Source organism: Temnothorax curvispinosus, unplaced genomic scaffold, assembly GCF_003070985.1.
Source record: "Temnothorax curvispinosus isolate PA1 unplaced genomic scaffold, ASM307098v1 QBEX01010810.1, whole genome shotgun sequence".
Lineage (NCBI taxonomy): Eukaryota > Metazoa > Arthropoda > Insecta > Hymenoptera > Formicidae > Temnothorax > Temnothorax curvispinosus.
The window spans coordinates 363,668-380,085 of record NW_020220590.1 but is presented as its reverse complement, the minus strand read 5'-3'; the positions used below and the strand labels follow the sequence as shown (position 1 = coordinate 380,085).

The following is a 16,418-nucleotide window of genomic DNA, read 5'->3' as shown; positions in this document are numbered from 1 at the left end:
CTGCAAAGTGATCCTTTCTGAGATATTCAGTTGTTTATTCTGCGAATTTTTAGATATAGAAATTGTTGATATTTTAAGCTCTGAGATATATTTACCATATGACATATCGTACAAATAACTTGACTTATAAAATAAAAAATTAAAAACGTTTAATTTACGGATCTCTCTCTCTATGATTACCTAAGACTTGTTTATTTTTGTAGATTCTATTAGCCGGTTCAGTTTCTCCCAGTAATTTCAAAATACTCTGTATAAATCCATTTTCTTAATAAAACATGATTTTACTTGCAAAAATCGGAAAAAGTATTTAGATAAAAAAATTATTAAAATGTTATCACATCCATACTTTCTCTTTCTCAATGATTTTTCGAGCGTTCTGAATTCGTGTGCCACTTTTCATTTCATACAGATTTCTCTTCTCCAAATATTACGGTATCTTGATTGTCGAGTCGACCAACGGCCAAAACACATACTATATACATATACGTTCGCAGAAAGCAAAGTCCACTATTGTTACATATGTTTTCGAGATATCAGTTATTTGAATCACATTGATTAATATTCAATAACAAGATATTAGGATCAGGTCCATCTACATATCGATTACTTTTTTCGACTATAATTATTAAATTTATTCAACTTCGAGGAAAAGACTTTGACGTAAATAGTCAAATATATAAAGTCCTCTAATCAGGCATAAGTGAATGGACCACAGGAGCTTCAACAGTGAGTACTAAGAAAAAAAGTCACGGATAACAAAAATACAGAGTATTTGTAGGAAACGCGCGTCATCGAGAATGATGGAACGTACTTCGGCATTCGTCCCACTTTTTTAAGTTCGCTTGATGCCGGTTGCTTCCTTTCGTGCGTATCGATGCGAATCAGTCGTGAACGATCGTGGCCTGCAACGGATGCTACTGGATTAGTCGCCTCGAATTCTGTGTATCTTATCAAGATTGTCTCCTACAGTACGTAATGATCCGACACGCTTTCCTGCAAATTCGTAAAAATTAATATTAGATAATTAGAATTTATCTCAATTTTCTTATTTATAGTTACTAATGTACAAACGTTATTTTATGTGTAAATTTTTATATTTTGCATAGATTCAGAGAAAATATAAAAGTTGCAGATGTGTTCTATCATACCAATGCGTATAATATAAAATTATAATATTTTAATTTTATTTCAAATTTAAATTAACTCCCTTAAAGTTTTTAAATAAAAAGATCGTGGCGCTAAATCCTTCAATTGCAACAACCAGATTAACAATTTGCTCTATCTCTTTTCTAGATTATAATTTTAAGATGCACGATGATATTAGCATATTATATTTATAAGAAGTGTAATATATTATTAATATGAGAATTGAGTTTAATCAAGATTAAACAATTCTAATCAGTTTTGACACATGTGTTTTAACGCAGTTTGATATCAAATCATCATATAGCATATGATTTACATCTTGAATGCGGTTCTTTTGCAATGAACTTGATCAGAATCTACTTGTTTTGTAATTGATACTTCGTAAATAAGATAATAGTAATTAGGATAAGCAAATATTTATTTGATACATGTTACACAATACGATATTAATAATAATTATGTAATTTTAATCAATTCAAATAAAAGTACTTTCTTTCCAATAAAAGTAATTTCTCATCATTACTTTTCGTGCATGAAAAAAATGTATATAATAAATTTATATAATAAAGCAAAATATAACTCATTTCAAATTTAAATCCCTAAAAAACTTTTTTAAAGAAGAAAACTTAAATATAATTTGCAAGAAACAAATTATATAAAACGTGAATTTTTTAATATAACGTTCATGTGAAATAATAACTCCCGAAACTTGAGTCGATTTGCAAACTCAACGACAATTCCCACATTTGAGTGTTATACAGTTAAATTAATTTTCTTTTACACACACGCGCGCATAACTTATTGTCATAACTACCCAGTGAGAAATGACCCGTCGAATTGACGTCTATAGTCTATAGACGTCTATAGACGTCGATTTGACGGGTCATTCCTCACTGGGTATTCTATCAATACTAGCATGTATGTAGGTAAACTCACGAAGTTCTATTACATAATTTCTAACAAATCGCCGCGTAGAACTAAATTCTTTTTGTCAGCAACAATCTTTTTCTCGTTTATAATAAATAGCGATAAAATGCTTGATTTAGATCCAAATTAATTTTTATTGACGAATTAATTTCCATTAGCAACAAATCTCTACTATTGTATCTTGTTCAATAATATAACATTGGATATTTTCGGAAATAATATTCATAATCAATTAAAAAAGGAGTTAGCCAAAAATCTACGTCATGTTTGAGATAACCCGTTTGAGACAACCGGTATACGTCGTCTTATTGCGTATGAATGTTGGTGCGAAGAAAGGAGGTAGGGTGGGTCTTTTAAAATTCTCGTCTCGCACTTCGTTGCTGTTTTCAATGGCGAACCGTGCGCGGGATACGACCTAAAACCTCGAGGAAGTGTCCACAAAGTATTGCGTCAGACATCTGTGTGAAATTAACATAAACGACAATGACTAACATTCTTCATAAAATTAAAATCGTAAAATCGGCTCTGTGTAATGAACAGTTTCCCTCAGTGACGATATTTCGCGATATTTCACATTGACGTTAAATTAAGCAATGTATTTCACATGTACTTCCATTGCCTACGCTTCCAGTAAAGTTCTGTGAACAAATGACGAGACGTATGTATTTTTACGGCGATATTCTGTATATAGCGATCGTTCCCGATCGGAAAAGTTGATTTAGAGGTATTTGCCTTTTATATCAAAATCGTGTCAGTTAGATATATTGTACTCATTAAAATATTGTGACAACATTTTGAATATCTCGATCTTATTTTTTTTCGGTTAATTATCGAGAAAGTTTCCTTAAAAAAGAAAATTCTTCTGTTGATGGCAACTTCGAAAACTTCGAGTTAAATTAAACATAATGCTTTCGTAATTTCAGTTTTTGCATCACGTGTCTCCTGTAACTAATGTAAGCGTACTGTCAATGGGATTGATGGATTAATTAAAAACAATCAACCGTAATAAATCGCAATAACGTAATACAACGCGTTATGGAGTTTCCATTGTCATCATTAAACATCTTCTACAGTGATCTCCGTTTGGTCAATTCAGTGAGTTTAAATTAATAATATAAGATGATATACGATAACAATATTTAATGAAAGTTATAACTTTCAATCTTTATCTAGAACAATCGAAATCTTTAAGCTGTATGGATTGCATATCAACGTGACTAATCTCAAAACTGCGAAACTGACCCTCTCAACTTGTAGAGAAAAACGTGATAAGCGTTATCAGCATTATGGTAAAACTCTACATATATTCACTTCAGATTCCATTTCTTAAAGATATGCTTAAGAAATTGTTAGAACACATATCATTTCATACCGAAGGTCCAAGCGATAATAGTGAGAACAATAGTGAAGTACGGCTTATTTCTTCTCCGTTGTTTGCTCGGCCCATTCTTCAAACTGCGAGGTTTGAGGAAGAGACGGCGATGCCCGCCGATCGAGGATCGAATTTTGCTGCTGTCGGCGACTGAAATTGCGCGGAAAATCCGCAAAAAAGAGGTAAATTTACGTCATTCTGTTGAAACGATTTTTAGGCAATATTATTGCCAAATCAATGTAGGATACGCACTTGAAATAATATTAAGTCGAATCAAACGAAAGTTATTCAATGTTATATCCTCTCAATTATCGGCAGATCAGTTCCGAGAAAGTGATTATCGCATACGTGAAGCGATGCAAGGAGGTGAATCCATCGATCAACGCTATCGTAGAAGATCGTTTCGATGTGGCGATTCAAGAGGCACGTGAAATTGACAAATTTCTGCAGTCAACAACTATAGACGAGGCGAAAATCGCGAGCGAGAGACCGCTGCTCGGGCTACCTGTGACGATTAAAGAAAGTATCGCTGTTCAAGGTAAGTCACATTCTGAATATGGAGAGGTAAAAACCAGAGTGGTATAAGTCAAATTTTTTTAAATATTTTCTCGTGTGCATAGATGCAATTTATATATTGTACAGATTGCATCTATGCACACGAAAAAATATTTTAAAAAATTTGACTTACACCACTCTAATTTTTACCCCTCCATATATATTTACTCATTTTAGTTAAATTTAATATGTATAGCTAAGGAAGGTTGAACGGCCAAAATTCGAGCAAAGAAATTTTAGATGTTAATTTAAAATTAAAATTTAATAAACATGTATATATAACATTTACGTTTCGACCTACTTGGTCTTCTTCATAACGTTCTAACGCGCTTGTCCAACGACAAAAATTGTTATAACTCTTTTATTGTATGCGATTTTTTTTATTTGACCAACAGCCATTGTCTCTCTCAATCTTTTATATCTATTTTGCGTAATTTATTAATGTAATTTTATCGATTAGAACGTTCTGAAAAATACCGTCGAAACGTAAATGTTATGTTTATTAAATTTCAATTTTACTAACATCTAAAATTTCTTTGCTCGAATTTTTAACCTTTCTTAGCTTTGCTATTATCGAGCGTATGTATCTTGTTTTTATTGTTAATATGTATACTCTTACATAACATTTTAACTTGGGAAACATTAACTTATACAACAAAATTTTAAATGGTAAATAGCAAGGGCATGGAATTCATCAGGCATTTCATGCCTGATATTCGCGTGATTAAAACTATAGTCCATATTTACGTTAATCACTTGCGCAACTTCTCGAATATATGTTCAATAGAATTGTCGGAAACACGCATTATTAGAATCTTTTTTTAAAGAGAAATAATTAATGTTTATCACATTTAAGATACATTTATATTTAAATATAATGCATATTCAAATGTAGGAGAAGTTTTTTAAATATCAACTTGTTATTAAAACCGCATAAGGTATCAAGGTCACTAGGTTTTTGATGTTTTCCTTGCATATTAATATCTTCTCATCTTTTTCTCTCTTTAAGTCACTTTAGACAACTCATCGTTTGCACATACTACTATGTAGTAATTCGCACGGTTTAACGAAATTATTTTCCCACCAATAAACTCATGACAGAAGTGTTATAACTCGCTGAGAATTTTTCTTAGAAGTAGTATGTTAGCGCAATAGACATCGATTTACCATTTCATATACTGAGTACTATGTATGTTCAAATAAGTGGTATATTGGCATATTTAAATCAACATAAAATCGCAAGTAATCGCAGAGATCTCTGGACTCAAGATCATATAGTCAGGCATTCTGTAAATATTATTTGAAAATACACGCATGCCATGGCAAACTGCGAATTAATTTTAATTCAAACTGCTTATACTTACTGAATGTCGAAAATTTTATCGAACAAAAATCGATGTAAAATTTTCCAAGGGATAATACGCTATTCACTTTCCGTCTCGAAGACATCGTACTCTGTATAATTTCTGCAAGTACATAACAAAAATATATTATCTGGATGCAATATATGTAGAATAATTTTATAGCGTATATAGCTTATGGCATATAAGTAATACACAATTAAAATAAAAATTTATCTATATTTAGGGATGAGTCATACCGTGGCGATGAAAGATACTCCCTCGAGGGCGACAAAAGACGCCGATGTTGTAGCGAGGATCCGCGAGGCTGGTGGAATTCCTCTTCTCGTCAGCAACACTCCGGAATTGTGCATGTGGTGGCACACCTCCAACAAAATAACTGGCACCACTAGGAATCCTTACGATACACGGAGGACTGCGGGTGGCTCTTCCGGTGGCGAGGTTTGTATATTGTCTTTTTTTACGTAGACGCCAGAGTTCCTTTTTCTCCTAAAACCCATAGAAATTAAAGATTCTTATTAAAATAATACATAATGGAATTTTATAAAAAATAGAAATTGTTGTATTTAATCAGGCTGCTCTTGTCGGTTCTGGCGCCTCGATCTTGAGCTTGGTTTCGGATATTGGTGGATCGGCCAGGCTGCCGGCAATGTTTTGCGGCGTTTTTGGCCATAAACCCACACCAAGTAAGTTTCATCGGACAATCAATAAAAAAAAAGAGAACAATGAAATAACGAAAATTTTCCTCTTGTATACTTGTTTATAAAACTGTAGAAACTAATAAACAACAGGTAGAACAATTTTATATATTTTCTCCCTTAGACTGGATATCAGTAGAAGGTCACAAACCTAGTGCAAATGATAAAAATTGGCCTTCATTTTTCGCGATCGGTTCAATGGTTAGATATGCCACGGATCTGCCTCTCTTGTTATCAGTAATGTCGCAATCGGATGAAGCTAGAAATACCTTTAACAAAAAGGTCAGAATTTGTTATTTTAATCATCTGCTTCATGCTAATTCTTACTCCTAGTTTCCGTGGATGCGTTGCCGTGCGAAAAATTGCGCGTCAAATGCGCGCGTTTTAAAAAAAGCACGCATGTGATTGGGGTAATTTATGGAAATGCACGTTTGACGCGCGTCATGACGCGCGGAAATGTGTCCACAATAACCAGGGGTTAATCATGCTTCTATCGGTTTCTTATAAAATTTTAATGAAATATAAGGTACTAAAAAAATGTAAAAAAATTAATATAAATGATGAATAAAATTAATATGGATAGATATATTATTTTATTATGCTTATTTAAGCAAGGTTCAATCATGTAAATCAAAGTTGCATATTCGTATAGGTATGCCTAAAGGACATAAAGTTTTTTTACATGGATGATTACGGCCCGGTCCCAAGTTCTTTGACAACTGACGTGAAAGATGCAATTTGCAAACTGATGAGGCACCTCGAAGACACTAGTCATGTCCAAGTGCAAAAAGTAAGTCAGGCGTTCAAAGGTCTTTACATTATGTAATTTACTTTTAATTTATTATAAAAGAAGATTAAATTATTACGTTCAAATACAAACACTACTTTTTTGAGCATGTAGTATTATGTAGCATGAAGCAATGATTTAATCTTCTTTCCAGTAATTAATTAAAAATGACTTATACAGTATGTAAAATATGTTTACGTACAATAATACAACATATCGTATATTACATAATTGTTAAAAAATTATGTAATGGTGATATCGGGGCACATATGAATTTAAAGCCCATGTTGTATTTAAAAATTTTAAGGAATTAAAATCAAATATTTAAAAGATAACAGTATTGATGTATTTGTAGACAAGCATAATATTTTTTATTATTTGCAGACAAATTTGGAAGATATGAAACAGTCTTTTGAATTAGGCTTGATCATTCTTTTCAAGATCAGTGATGTATATTCGATGTTTAATCGATGGGATGATCCTAAGGTACAGTTAAATAATGAGATATTTTTAAGATGTGTCGCAGTAAATGAATACACATTTCAAAATTTCTCAGAAATCGAAGAGGGTGCTCACAGAAGCACTAAAGTTTATTTTCTTCATGTCGTCGCACACTTTTCCCGCTATTTGTTATGGGATAGGCAAGAGCATTGTTGAAAGAACATCGGTCTCCAATCATAAAAAAATGATGGAGATAAGGATGCGATTGAAAAAGCAATTTGAGGTAAAGTTCTATATACATATATAGTATTTTCTGAACTTTTTGTCTGTATGATATATTAATATAGTGATTTATATTAATATTAAAACAATGTTGAATGGTATTCGATTAGGAGTTACTGGGTGATAACGGCGTTTTAATTTGCCCATCTTTTACCTCGTCGGCGCATTATCCTCACGAGTGTGCATACAACATATCCAATTACACTTACATGATAATCTTCAACGTGCTGGGATTTCCGGTTACACAGTGTCCGCTTGGTCTCGACAAAAACCAACTACCGATTGGAGTTCAAGTAAACAAAAAAATGCAAATTAGCGGACTAATAGCTTCGTTTGTAGATTGCGAGATTACGCAATCAAAACTTGACAGCTCGACAATTACGCAATCAAAACTAAGAAAATAATTAATTAACGATAATATATAAGGATACAAAATAGGTAGAATGTTCCTCTTTCATCATTTCATCGATCATTACTGCGCTGTATCCAGATCATTATAATTTTGAATTCATTAATTTTGAATTTGCAATCGCCGAGTCTGTCTGTCCAAGAATCGATTATCAATTTACATTTAACTGTAGTTTTGACTTCGTTCTTGATCTCGTTGTTTTTGCAGATTGTCGCAAATCCGGGTTGTGACCATTTGACGATTGCCGTTGCGCAAGAAATCGAAAGGACGTTTGGCGGCTGGCAAGAACCACAAGACCGAGAATTCGTCTGCGACGTAGCATAACTTTACGGTGGCACCGTCGATCTCCGCCTCCAACTGAAGTCGCGATCTGGCATAATTTTCAAAAGATAAAAAATTAAACTTACGACATAGAAATATTTTCAAGAGGCAAAGTGAGGCAAAACATAACAAAGAAGGAACTTTAAATTCAATTTGCGTGGTATCATATTTTTAACATGTTTTTCAGCTAATGTAATCCGAGAGAGAGAGTCTCATCTGGAGTCGTATTTATCTCAAACTTTCCACGCAACATTAATTTCTGAATTATTTACACTCGAACGACATGACAGAATTTTCGAGGTACTCTAATGGAAAGTTTTCACCGACCGCCGCCGATTTGACGCGATACTTTTACGTGACTTTATACATTGTATTGGAAACCATATTTACACGTAGAATGGTATTTTTATATATATCTTTGTGGTGTTTTAGTAGATAATAAATTAATGCGTCTACTATAATTTGACGAGTAGCTAATTGTCCATGCCAGTCCACGTCCACGACTCCACCACGCCAATATCAAATCCAACCGCATTGAGCGTTCTATATATCATAATAAAACAATAAATAAATATAAATCTTAAATCTAAATGCAAGTACATACAAGTTAAAACTATCTATAGGTTTGTTCTTTTTCGAAGAACTTTCTAAATTGGTGAATATTAGTGCAATTAAGTTGAGTGAGACAAGTATAGTTTGTTTCACTCTAATTTTATTGTACCAATATGTATCAGTTCAGGAAATTCTTCGAAAAAGAATAACAGACGGTATAATTACAAGGAGTTTATTAACAATAAAATGCGGATAAGAGACTTTTAACCTTCATATATAAGGCGAACACTCAGTTTACATTTTATTTTTAATTAAATAAATTTAATAAATATTATAAAAGTTACCTCTCTGAAACTTTTTGACTTTTTACTTACCCTTTTTCGATTATATTTGTATATGGTTGTTTTCCAAATTTCGTTAGTACAATTTTTAGACTTTGAAACTATTATATCTGTGCTTCTTCTTCTTCTTCAGAGATGAAGGCACATGCCTGCCTTGACAATGACAATGTGACAATTTGACTAATAAATGGTATGATTGGAGAAGTCTTCTTGTTACTGTGTTGAACTGTTGAAATTCTGAAAAGAAATATGAAGTAACAGAAAAACAATGGGATACGAAGATTACGAAGTCGAAAATATGACGTCTTTCGACGTCAAAATGACATGTGCTTCCTACCTGGGATTCCTCCTCTCTTTTCTTTCAATGAAGAAAGAAGGAGAAGAAGAACGCTCCAAAGCATTTGTAGCGTCAAGCAGCGTCAAGTGGACCGCAGCCGTAATTGACGTAGCCACGTGATCACATACACGCTGCATTCTAACCTAAAATCAGGTGTACGAAGATGTTTTCGCAAGCTCTAGAGACACTCAATCTGTGATTAATTATTGTAAATATTTCGTAACGTCTGATTGTAAAATACAATTGCAAATTATACAATTTGTTTGACAAGTCGCAAAAGGGGAGATGTGTTCGGTAAATGATTGCAGGTTTGATGATAACGATGATGAAATAACTAAAAACAAAGGGAAAGATTCACTGGCGTAAGTACACTTTACTTATATGAAATAAAAGAAAAAGGATATAATAAGGGCTGCATTCCGATATTCACTGTCAGTACTGCAAATCTATATTTTACGTCACGTATACTATAGATTTTCAGTACTGAAAGTTGCTGACAGTGAATATCGGAATGCAGCCAAGATCATTCCAAAATTTACATTCTATTATTATTATTATAAAATAATCTAATAAGATATATATTATATTAATGGTAATAATACTTATTTTTTGCAACAGAGATGTGACACTATGCAGAAAATGCAAATATGAGAACGCTGACGTTTTATTAATCGGCCAAAGCGGTTATTGCAAGACTTGTTTCCTGATTGTTACGAATCACAAGTTCAGAGCGGCGCTTGGTAAATCTAAGATTATTCGCCATGGCGATTCGATACTGGTCGATCACTCAGGAGAATTAAACTCCACCGTGCTCTTACATCTCATTAAAGCTGGCATGAGTGAATCTGCTCACAAGAGACTCATCTTCAAGACAGTAGTTTTGTATATAGACGGTAAGTCTCGTAAGTCAATAAGTTTTTGTCACATGGAATTTTGTAATTGAGAAAGATTTTAATATCCAAACAGACAGCACTGTGGAAAGAACAAGTGAGGAAAGGGACATGCTGCGACACAGAATCACTGAGGAAACAAAGGCTTCTGGATTTGACGGTTATGCCGTATCAATGAGTCAGGTTTTAAACGAAGAGGATACCTTGGACATAAAACCGATGGACAAAGAGATAAACTGTGAAAATGATAATCGGCTGCGCGCGATATTGGCCAGTTTATCGGACGATACCTCAAGGACGGATCTTGCCAATCAGCTACGTCGTAGGCTGCTCCTGTCGGCAGCTCGAAAACTTCATTGCAACAAGATATTTGTGGCCGACTCCGCGGTGGACATCGCCGCGAAGGTGCTCGGAGACGTGTGCCTAGGACGAGGCGCGCAACTCTCCACCCAGGCAAACTTCTGCGACGCTCGGTGTGCCGACATCAAGATACTCAAACCGATGAGAGACTTCGCACAGCAGGAATTGGTGTACTATTCGGAGCACCACGAGATAAATTCTGTTAAATCAACGGAATCCCCAAGCGTACCGGCAACTTCCATACAGGGATTAGCGCGGAATTTTACGACGGGGCTGGAATCTCAATTCTCCGGCACGATATCCACTGTATTCCGTACAGCCGATAAAATAAGCCCAAAGAACAACGTTCAGCAAAGTACAGAGGATAATTGTGCGCTCTGTGAAGCGAGATTGGACTACGTGTCTTCTGGCAATGAAGTGACTGCCATGAGAGCAATTGAGGTTTCCAAACTGGTGTCTTCCAAATCCGTTAATGCAAGTTCTCCAAGTAATCGAGAAAACGGAGAATCGAATTGCCTCGTTTCGCGGTTGGATAACGAAGAATGCTGTAACGACAGTGGCGAGTGTGGTTGTAAGAACGATATGAAGAGACAAATAACCGCGGAAGACGTTTGGAGATATCTCTGTTACAGTTGCAGACGGATATTTCGAAGCTCAGAGATTTTACGCACCTTGCCGGCGCCGTTATTGTTCGCCGTTCAACAAAGAATAGCTTTCAAGAGTATGAGAGAGAAAATCAGTGACTTTTTATTGTGAATAGAAATATTTGCTTCGAGATCTTGCGCACAAGGTAACGCAACGAGAACAATTGTACATTAACAGGGTAGAAATATATTAAGAGATTTGTTAAACATAATAACATGTTATTCGTATGTATTAGCTTATTTTTCCAGAGACAAATTACTTCATATTCTCCTTCGAGATTTTTTTCAGCTCCTTAAATGAATTTCTGTCATAAACGATACGTTATAGTTTCTATACATTTGCCACGTTTATATTTCTTCATTGCCTATTCTAATTAGTTCAAATTATGAATTTTTGACAACCATCAATGTCTAAATTGGAAATAATTTAATGAAATGAAAGGATAAACTGCTGTTGCAGTTTTTCTGCAAAATCTGGGATAACTTTTATTGCGATGACAATTTTGATTTTCCCGCTGCCATAAAAATATCTCAAATCTCAACCCGCATAACCTAGCTTGACATTCACCGATTACGTAAAAACAGACGTAGGAAGGTTGTTTTCGAGATTTCTTCGAGTAATCAAGAGCGTATATAATAATTACAAAAATCGGAGTATTGATTATCACCGGTACGTATCATCGTACAGTTCCTCTCGTTTCTACGTGCGCGATTAGAAGTTTTATTATGCGTACATGTGATTTTTTGGGGTTAGGGTTATACCTTCTCATGAAAATATTTCTTTTATCGAATCCGTATTTTTGCAATGCGAATAAATTGCGATGAGTTTGCCATATAACAATGGTATCTACAGAGATTTTCTTTGATGTTATCCATAAATCAACAATCACGGTTATATAGTTAGACCGATTTTGGCCAAACGTTGATTAACTTAATTGGTAATTAACTTACACCTATGCTATTGTTAACATGGACAGAATTATCAATTTTTGTTGTTTAACGTTTGTTGTTATAAGAAAGATTGGATTAAGGAAAGATTGGATGAAAAATTATATAGTTGGAAATATTGTTTCAAGCATCTCTTCTATTTGAATTAATTGCTAATTAAATTAATCAGAGTTCGAAATTATTCTGGCGGAAAAGCACGTTGGATCGGGGCTTTATATTTTGAGGATCGTTGTGTCGAGCTTCTCATGATCTCGAAGAATGCCTGTTTATAACAAGAATTGCGCTGTTTGAAATATAAGTGAAATATTGTATGTTATCATTGGAAATCTTAAACGCTGTGCTTTTTCAGGTACATCATGATAAACCACGATAATATCGTTTACATGAGATACGGCGCGCCGTTGTTGAAGGGACCCTTTACAGATCTCTTCCTCCATATACGCAATCTTCAGTGCGTCAAAGAGTGCGCACCCTATGAGGTGCAGTACATGGATTGCATGGAGGCATACGGCTATCACAGGGGCAAGGAGAAGTGCAGATTGATACTCGAGGACATGTACGAATGCGTGATGAAAATAAAGAGAGGTCGGCGCGTCCAACTGATGAACGAAGAGCGAACCCGTCGGTTGTTTGCCGGCGAAAAGCGTGAGGACGTGTTCGAGCCAACTCCGCCGCTCGATCTGTATTAAATTGCGCCCTTTCTCGCCGGGCGAATGCATATAGTTCACGTGTAAATGTATCGGACTAAAAAAATGCCCATTTTTACCAATGTAGATTAACTTTAATCTCGCTTTAACTTACTTTCCTATCTTTTTCTAACTTTTAGAACTAGGAAAAGATGACAGATAAGCTAAACCAAGATTAAAGATTAACCTGCGTTGATAGAATTAGACATAAAAGGATTAACTTGATAGACAACAAAAGCGTTTTACCCACAGAAAACTTGTCGCACCAGTTCATTGCTTGAAAACTCTTTCTTTCCCTGGGAATGTTTCTTGAGTGAGGTACATTTAAGAATTGCAATATGTGTTACTCCTGTCTCTCTCTCTCTGAATATTTTCGCTGTACAATACTTTAAGAGATTTATTAAAAAGACATTCATTAAATTAGTATTAAAACATTTATCAATCCACATAGAATTGCGACAAGAATATCTGCTGAATGTTGAAATTGTAAAATGATATCGTTACGTTACAATATACAGTTATTAATAATCATGTTACTTTTGTTCTTTTATTATAATATTAATTTTATATAATTTATTTTCAAAAATATTGTTTATATTTTTATTTTCTTTAATAATAAGTTACTTTGTTATCGACGTTGATAAGACAAGCGGAACACTATCCTCGTCCCCAGGTCGCGCTGAGGTCGACCTTCATTTCTTGTCAGTGCTATCCGACTCCCACAGATGACGTGATTGAAACGATTGAGAATCTGCCTAATCTGCCTTGCGGCCGCGTTACGTGTGTGGTGCTCCTCTCCGTCCGTGTGCGGGAACCACTCAGGCTGATCGGCGGAGGGTTCTCGATAATCCGTGGGCTTTATTTTCCGAGTTGGCTGGTGAGTCGATTCCCCCGCGTCGTCCCCGAGGCGATGCACCTCGCCCCTACTCCGTGTTCGGCTCGACCCGAGCGGCGAGGATTTACCCGGGCGCACGTCCGGGACCAGTCCACCCCGCGATTATGTAAACGGAGCGATATTGTGCCGCGTTCGAAGCTGTCGAGGCTTCCTGACCGTCGAGCTTGACGCATCGCCGTAATTTCAAGCTTGGACTCGATTCACGGATTCAACGCAGCGTGCGTTCTACGATTCATCTCGTGAGCGAGAGAGCATTAAAGATTTTTGACACAAGGAAGGTTGTGTCAGGCAAAATGTCAGAGAAATCTACCCCTACAAATGCAACAGACCTTTTCGTTTCGTTATGTTTGTCATTATCATCAGAAGTGTGACTTGCATTATGCCCGTTCTAGACTGGAGGATGATCCTACTCGCGGCTCATCCCTAGTGAGTAGTGTAGATGGGTAAAAATCATAGATAATCAATGATTTTTATCCGTCTACACTACTCACTAGGATGAGCCGCGAGTAGGATCATCCTCCAGTCTAGAACGGGCATCAGCTGCTGTCTGAAAACTACTTGTATGGAATGACTCGGTTATTTGTAATTTCTGTCATATATTTTATATTCTGATACTGTTCCTACTTACTGTATCGATGGTCTATTGCATTACACATTTCAATTATCTGTGAACGATATTGAAAATAGCAAATGATTGCATTTCTGTCATAAAGTTATTTGTAAAGGAATATTAAGTAAATATCCTATAAATAATGCAGAATTAAATTTTGCAAACTTACACAAGATACATAATTATGTATCTTATTAGTAATTACTTATAAGACTTGTATTAACGTGAAATTGAAATAGAATGGTTTCCTGAGAATTTAAATTTGTAGGAATCTGGCAGCCGACAACAATGCTTAGCAACCGTATGTCAACGATCCTGCGGCTGGCTGCGCAGGAGCAGCAATGGCAGCAGCAGAGGGGGATGGCCACCCTCAAGGCGATCTCTATGCGTTTGAAGTCTGTCAAGAATATCCAAAAGATTACTCAGTCCATGAAGATGGTGTCAGCAGCTAAATACAGTCGAGCTGAGCGCGATTTGAAACAAGCTCGTCCCCTCGGCGTCGGCACAAAAATATTCTACGAGCAGGCTGAGATCCAAGCGCCGCCGGAGGAGCCGAAGAAGCTTATTGTTGCCGTGACCAGCGATCGCGGTCTCTGCGGCGCTGTGCACTCTGGTATATCCCGTAATATTCGTGATCGATTATTGGCTGATCCTAAGGAACGTGAGAACACAAAGATCATATGCATTGGCGATAAGTCCCGGGCGATCCTCCAGCGGCTGTTCGCGAACAACATACTCTTCGTCGCATCTGAGGTCGGCCGTAAACCACCGACATTCAACGATGCGGCAAAGATAGCTGTACAGATCATGAACAGTGGGTACGTTAGCTGCGTTGCCAAAAACATAAATCTAAGGCTAGATAGAACTAGCTGAGATTATTCACTATAAATTTTTCTTAATTTTTGTTGCTTAACTATGCATCTCTTTGGATATATAAGTTGTATATTCTTTTTAAAGATGCAGCACTGTATAAATAATATAAATAATGGCTACTCTTTTTCGCAGTTATTCCTTCGGCTCTGGACGCATAGTATACAACAGATTCAAGTCCGTGGTATCGTACGCGATTGATGATCTACCGTTGTTCGATAAGAATGCGGTGGTTACCGCACCGAAGCTGTCGGTGTACGATTCACTTGACGAGGAAGTAATACAGAGCTATCTGGAATTCTCGCTCGCCTCGCTGTTGTTTTATTCGATGAAGGAAGGCGCCTGCAGCGAGCAGTCCAGCCGTATGACGGCCATGGACAACGCCAGCAAGAACGCCGGAGAGATGATCGACAAACTCACTCTCACGTTCAACCGCACTCGGCAGGCCGTGATCACCAGGGAACTGATCGAAATTATCTCCGGCGCCGCCGCTTTGGAGTAAGATTGTCCCGCTGGGAATATTTAGTTTATCAATTTATAGTGCCAGCAAATAGAAAGAGAATACGCTGCTGGAAAAGGAAGAACGGGGAGACAAACCTGTTACGCTGCCGAAGGATAAAGTTCCCCATTGACTTGGACGATGTTCGATCAACCGCGGAGTTGCATGATAAACATCAAGAATATTATAAGTCTATCTGTTATTTATATGTCCAAGTTGTTCAATAAATCAATCCAATTACAAAAGTTTGTAATATATAAATTAACAATAAGGTTTGATCATCGTGAGCCCATTTCCACAATGAGCTTCTCTAATGTCTATTTTTACTCATTTACATTAAGTTTAAGTTTGATTTAACTTTTTATGTTATAAATGGACATACGTGAACAATGTCCATTTCTATCAACACAGATTAACTTTAATCTTGGTTTAACTTGCTTTTTACCTTTTTCTAGCTAGGAATTTGAAAAAGATAAAGTTGATCTCT

General features: G+C 35.9%; 4 protein-coding genes and 1 long non-coding RNA gene across 10 annotated transcripts; 4 read left to right on the top strand and 1 right to left on the bottom strand.

Moving 5' to 3' along the window:
- The first annotated feature begins 863 nt into the window (after nt 1-863).
- On the top strand, nt 864-8,760 carry LOC112460771 (fatty-acid amide hydrolase 2-A). 4 transcript variants are annotated; one of them, XR_003041483.1, is made up of 14 exons: nt 864-968; nt 2,997-3,168; nt 3,247-3,362; nt 3,451-3,627; nt 3,764-3,983; nt 5,588-5,802; nt 5,936-6,047; nt 6,184-6,341; nt 6,712-6,849; nt 7,231-7,332; nt 7,403-7,570; nt 7,680-7,862; nt 8,186-8,412; nt 8,487-8,760. XR_003041483.1 is itself a non-coding variant. In XM_025025607.1 (13 exons), exons 3-13 carry the CDS (start codon nt 3,360-3,362, stop codon nt 8,300-8,302), a joined length of 1,593 nt encoding a protein of 530 aa, XP_024881375.1. In that variant the 5' UTR covers nt 864-968; nt 2,997-3,168; nt 3,247-3,359; the 3' UTR covers nt 8,303-8,760. The 4 variants fall into 4 exon arrangements, 3 of the variants coding, with proteins under 3 accessions (XP_024881375.1, XP_024881376.1, XP_024881377.1); XM_025025607.1 differs by having other exon boundaries at nt 8,186-8,760; XM_025025608.1 differs by having other exon boundaries at nt 3,223-3,362; nt 8,186-8,760.
- Nucleotides 8,750-9,573, bottom strand: LOC112460773. Its single transcript, XR_003041484.1, has 3 exons — nt 9,530-9,573; nt 9,226-9,429; nt 8,750-8,842 (listed from the first exon to the last, which is right to left on the bottom strand). It is a non-coding gene; the product is annotated as an uncharacterized LOC112460773 (long non-coding RNA).
- Nucleotides 9,574-9,633: 60 nt separating this feature from the next.
- LOC112460790 (cytoplasmic tRNA 2-thiolation protein 2) lies at nt 9,634-11,643 on the top strand. Its single transcript, XM_025025641.1, has 3 exons — nt 9,634-9,891; nt 10,148-10,422; nt 10,496-11,643. The coding sequence occupies exons 1-3, from the start codon at nt 9,815-9,817 to the stop codon at nt 11,533-11,535; spliced, it is 1,392 nt and encodes a 463-aa protein (XP_024881409.1). The 5' UTR covers nt 9,634-9,814; the 3' UTR covers nt 11,536-11,643.
- A 331-nt stretch (nt 11,644-11,974) lies between these two features.
- LOC112460786 lies at nt 11,975-13,590 on the top strand. The gene is made up of 2 exons (XM_025025636.1): nt 11,975-12,093; nt 12,721-13,590. Exon 2 carries the CDS (start codon nt 12,728-12,730, stop codon nt 13,058-13,060), a length of 333 nt encoding a protein of 110 aa, XP_024881404.1. The 5' UTR covers nt 11,975-12,093; nt 12,721-12,727; the 3' UTR covers nt 13,061-13,590.
- A 204-nt stretch (nt 13,591-13,794) lies between these two features.
- On the top strand, nt 13,795-16,176 carry LOC112460785 (ATP synthase subunit gamma, mitochondrial). Of its 3 annotated transcripts, none has more exons than XM_025025632.1 (3): nt 13,795-13,934; nt 14,831-15,380; nt 15,568-16,176. In XM_025025632.1, exons 2-3 carry the CDS (start codon nt 14,851-14,853, stop codon nt 15,932-15,934), a joined length of 897 nt encoding a protein of 298 aa, XP_024881400.1. In that variant the 5' UTR covers nt 13,795-13,934; nt 14,831-14,850; the 3' UTR covers nt 15,935-16,176. The 3 variants fall into 3 exon arrangements, with proteins under 3 accessions (XP_024881400.1, XP_024881401.1, XP_024881402.1); XM_025025633.1 differs by lacking the exon at nt 13,795-13,934 and adding an exon at nt 13,959-14,191; XM_025025634.1 differs by lacking the exon at nt 13,795-13,934 and adding an exon at nt 13,959-14,230.
- The last annotated feature ends 242 nt before the right edge of the window (nt 16,177-16,418 follow it).

What these genes read in the sequence shown, in the direction of transcription:
- LOC112460771 (XM_025025607.1), top strand. An exon ending in GGAAAATCCGCAAAAAAGAG is followed by an intron (nt 3,628 to 3,763) that starts GTAAATTTACGT and finishes AATTATCGGCAG; the next exon opens with ATCAGTTCCGAGAAAGTGAT. An exon ending in ATCGATGGGATGATCCTAAG is followed by an intron (nt 7,333 to 7,402) that starts GTACAGTTAAAT and finishes AAAATTTCTCAG; the next exon opens with AAATCGAAGAGGGTGCTCAC.
- LOC112460790 (XM_025025641.1), top strand. Translation starts at nt 9,815, where the DNA reads ATGTGTTCGGTAAATGATTGCAGGTTTGATGATAACGATGATGAAATA. An exon ending in AAAGGGAAAGATTCACTGGC is followed by an intron (nt 9,892 to 10,147) that starts GTAAGTACACTT and finishes TTTTTGCAACAG; the next exon opens with AGATGTGACACTATGCAGAA. An exon ending in AGTAGTTTTGTATATAGACG is followed by an intron (nt 10,423 to 10,495) that starts GTAAGTCTCGTA and finishes ATATCCAAACAG; the next exon opens with ACAGCACTGTGGAAAGAACA.
- LOC112460786 (XM_025025636.1), top strand. Translation starts at nt 12,728, where the DNA reads ATGATAAACCACGATAATATCGTTTACATGAGATACGGCGCGCCGTTG.
- LOC112460785 (XM_025025632.1), top strand. Translation starts at nt 14,851, where the DNA reads ATGCTTAGCAACCGTATGTCAACGATCCTGCGGCTGGCTGCGCAGGAG. An exon ending in GTACAGATCATGAACAGTGG is followed by an intron (nt 15,381 to 15,567) that starts GTACGTTAGCTG and finishes TCTTTTTCGCAG; the next exon opens with TTATTCCTTCGGCTCTGGAC.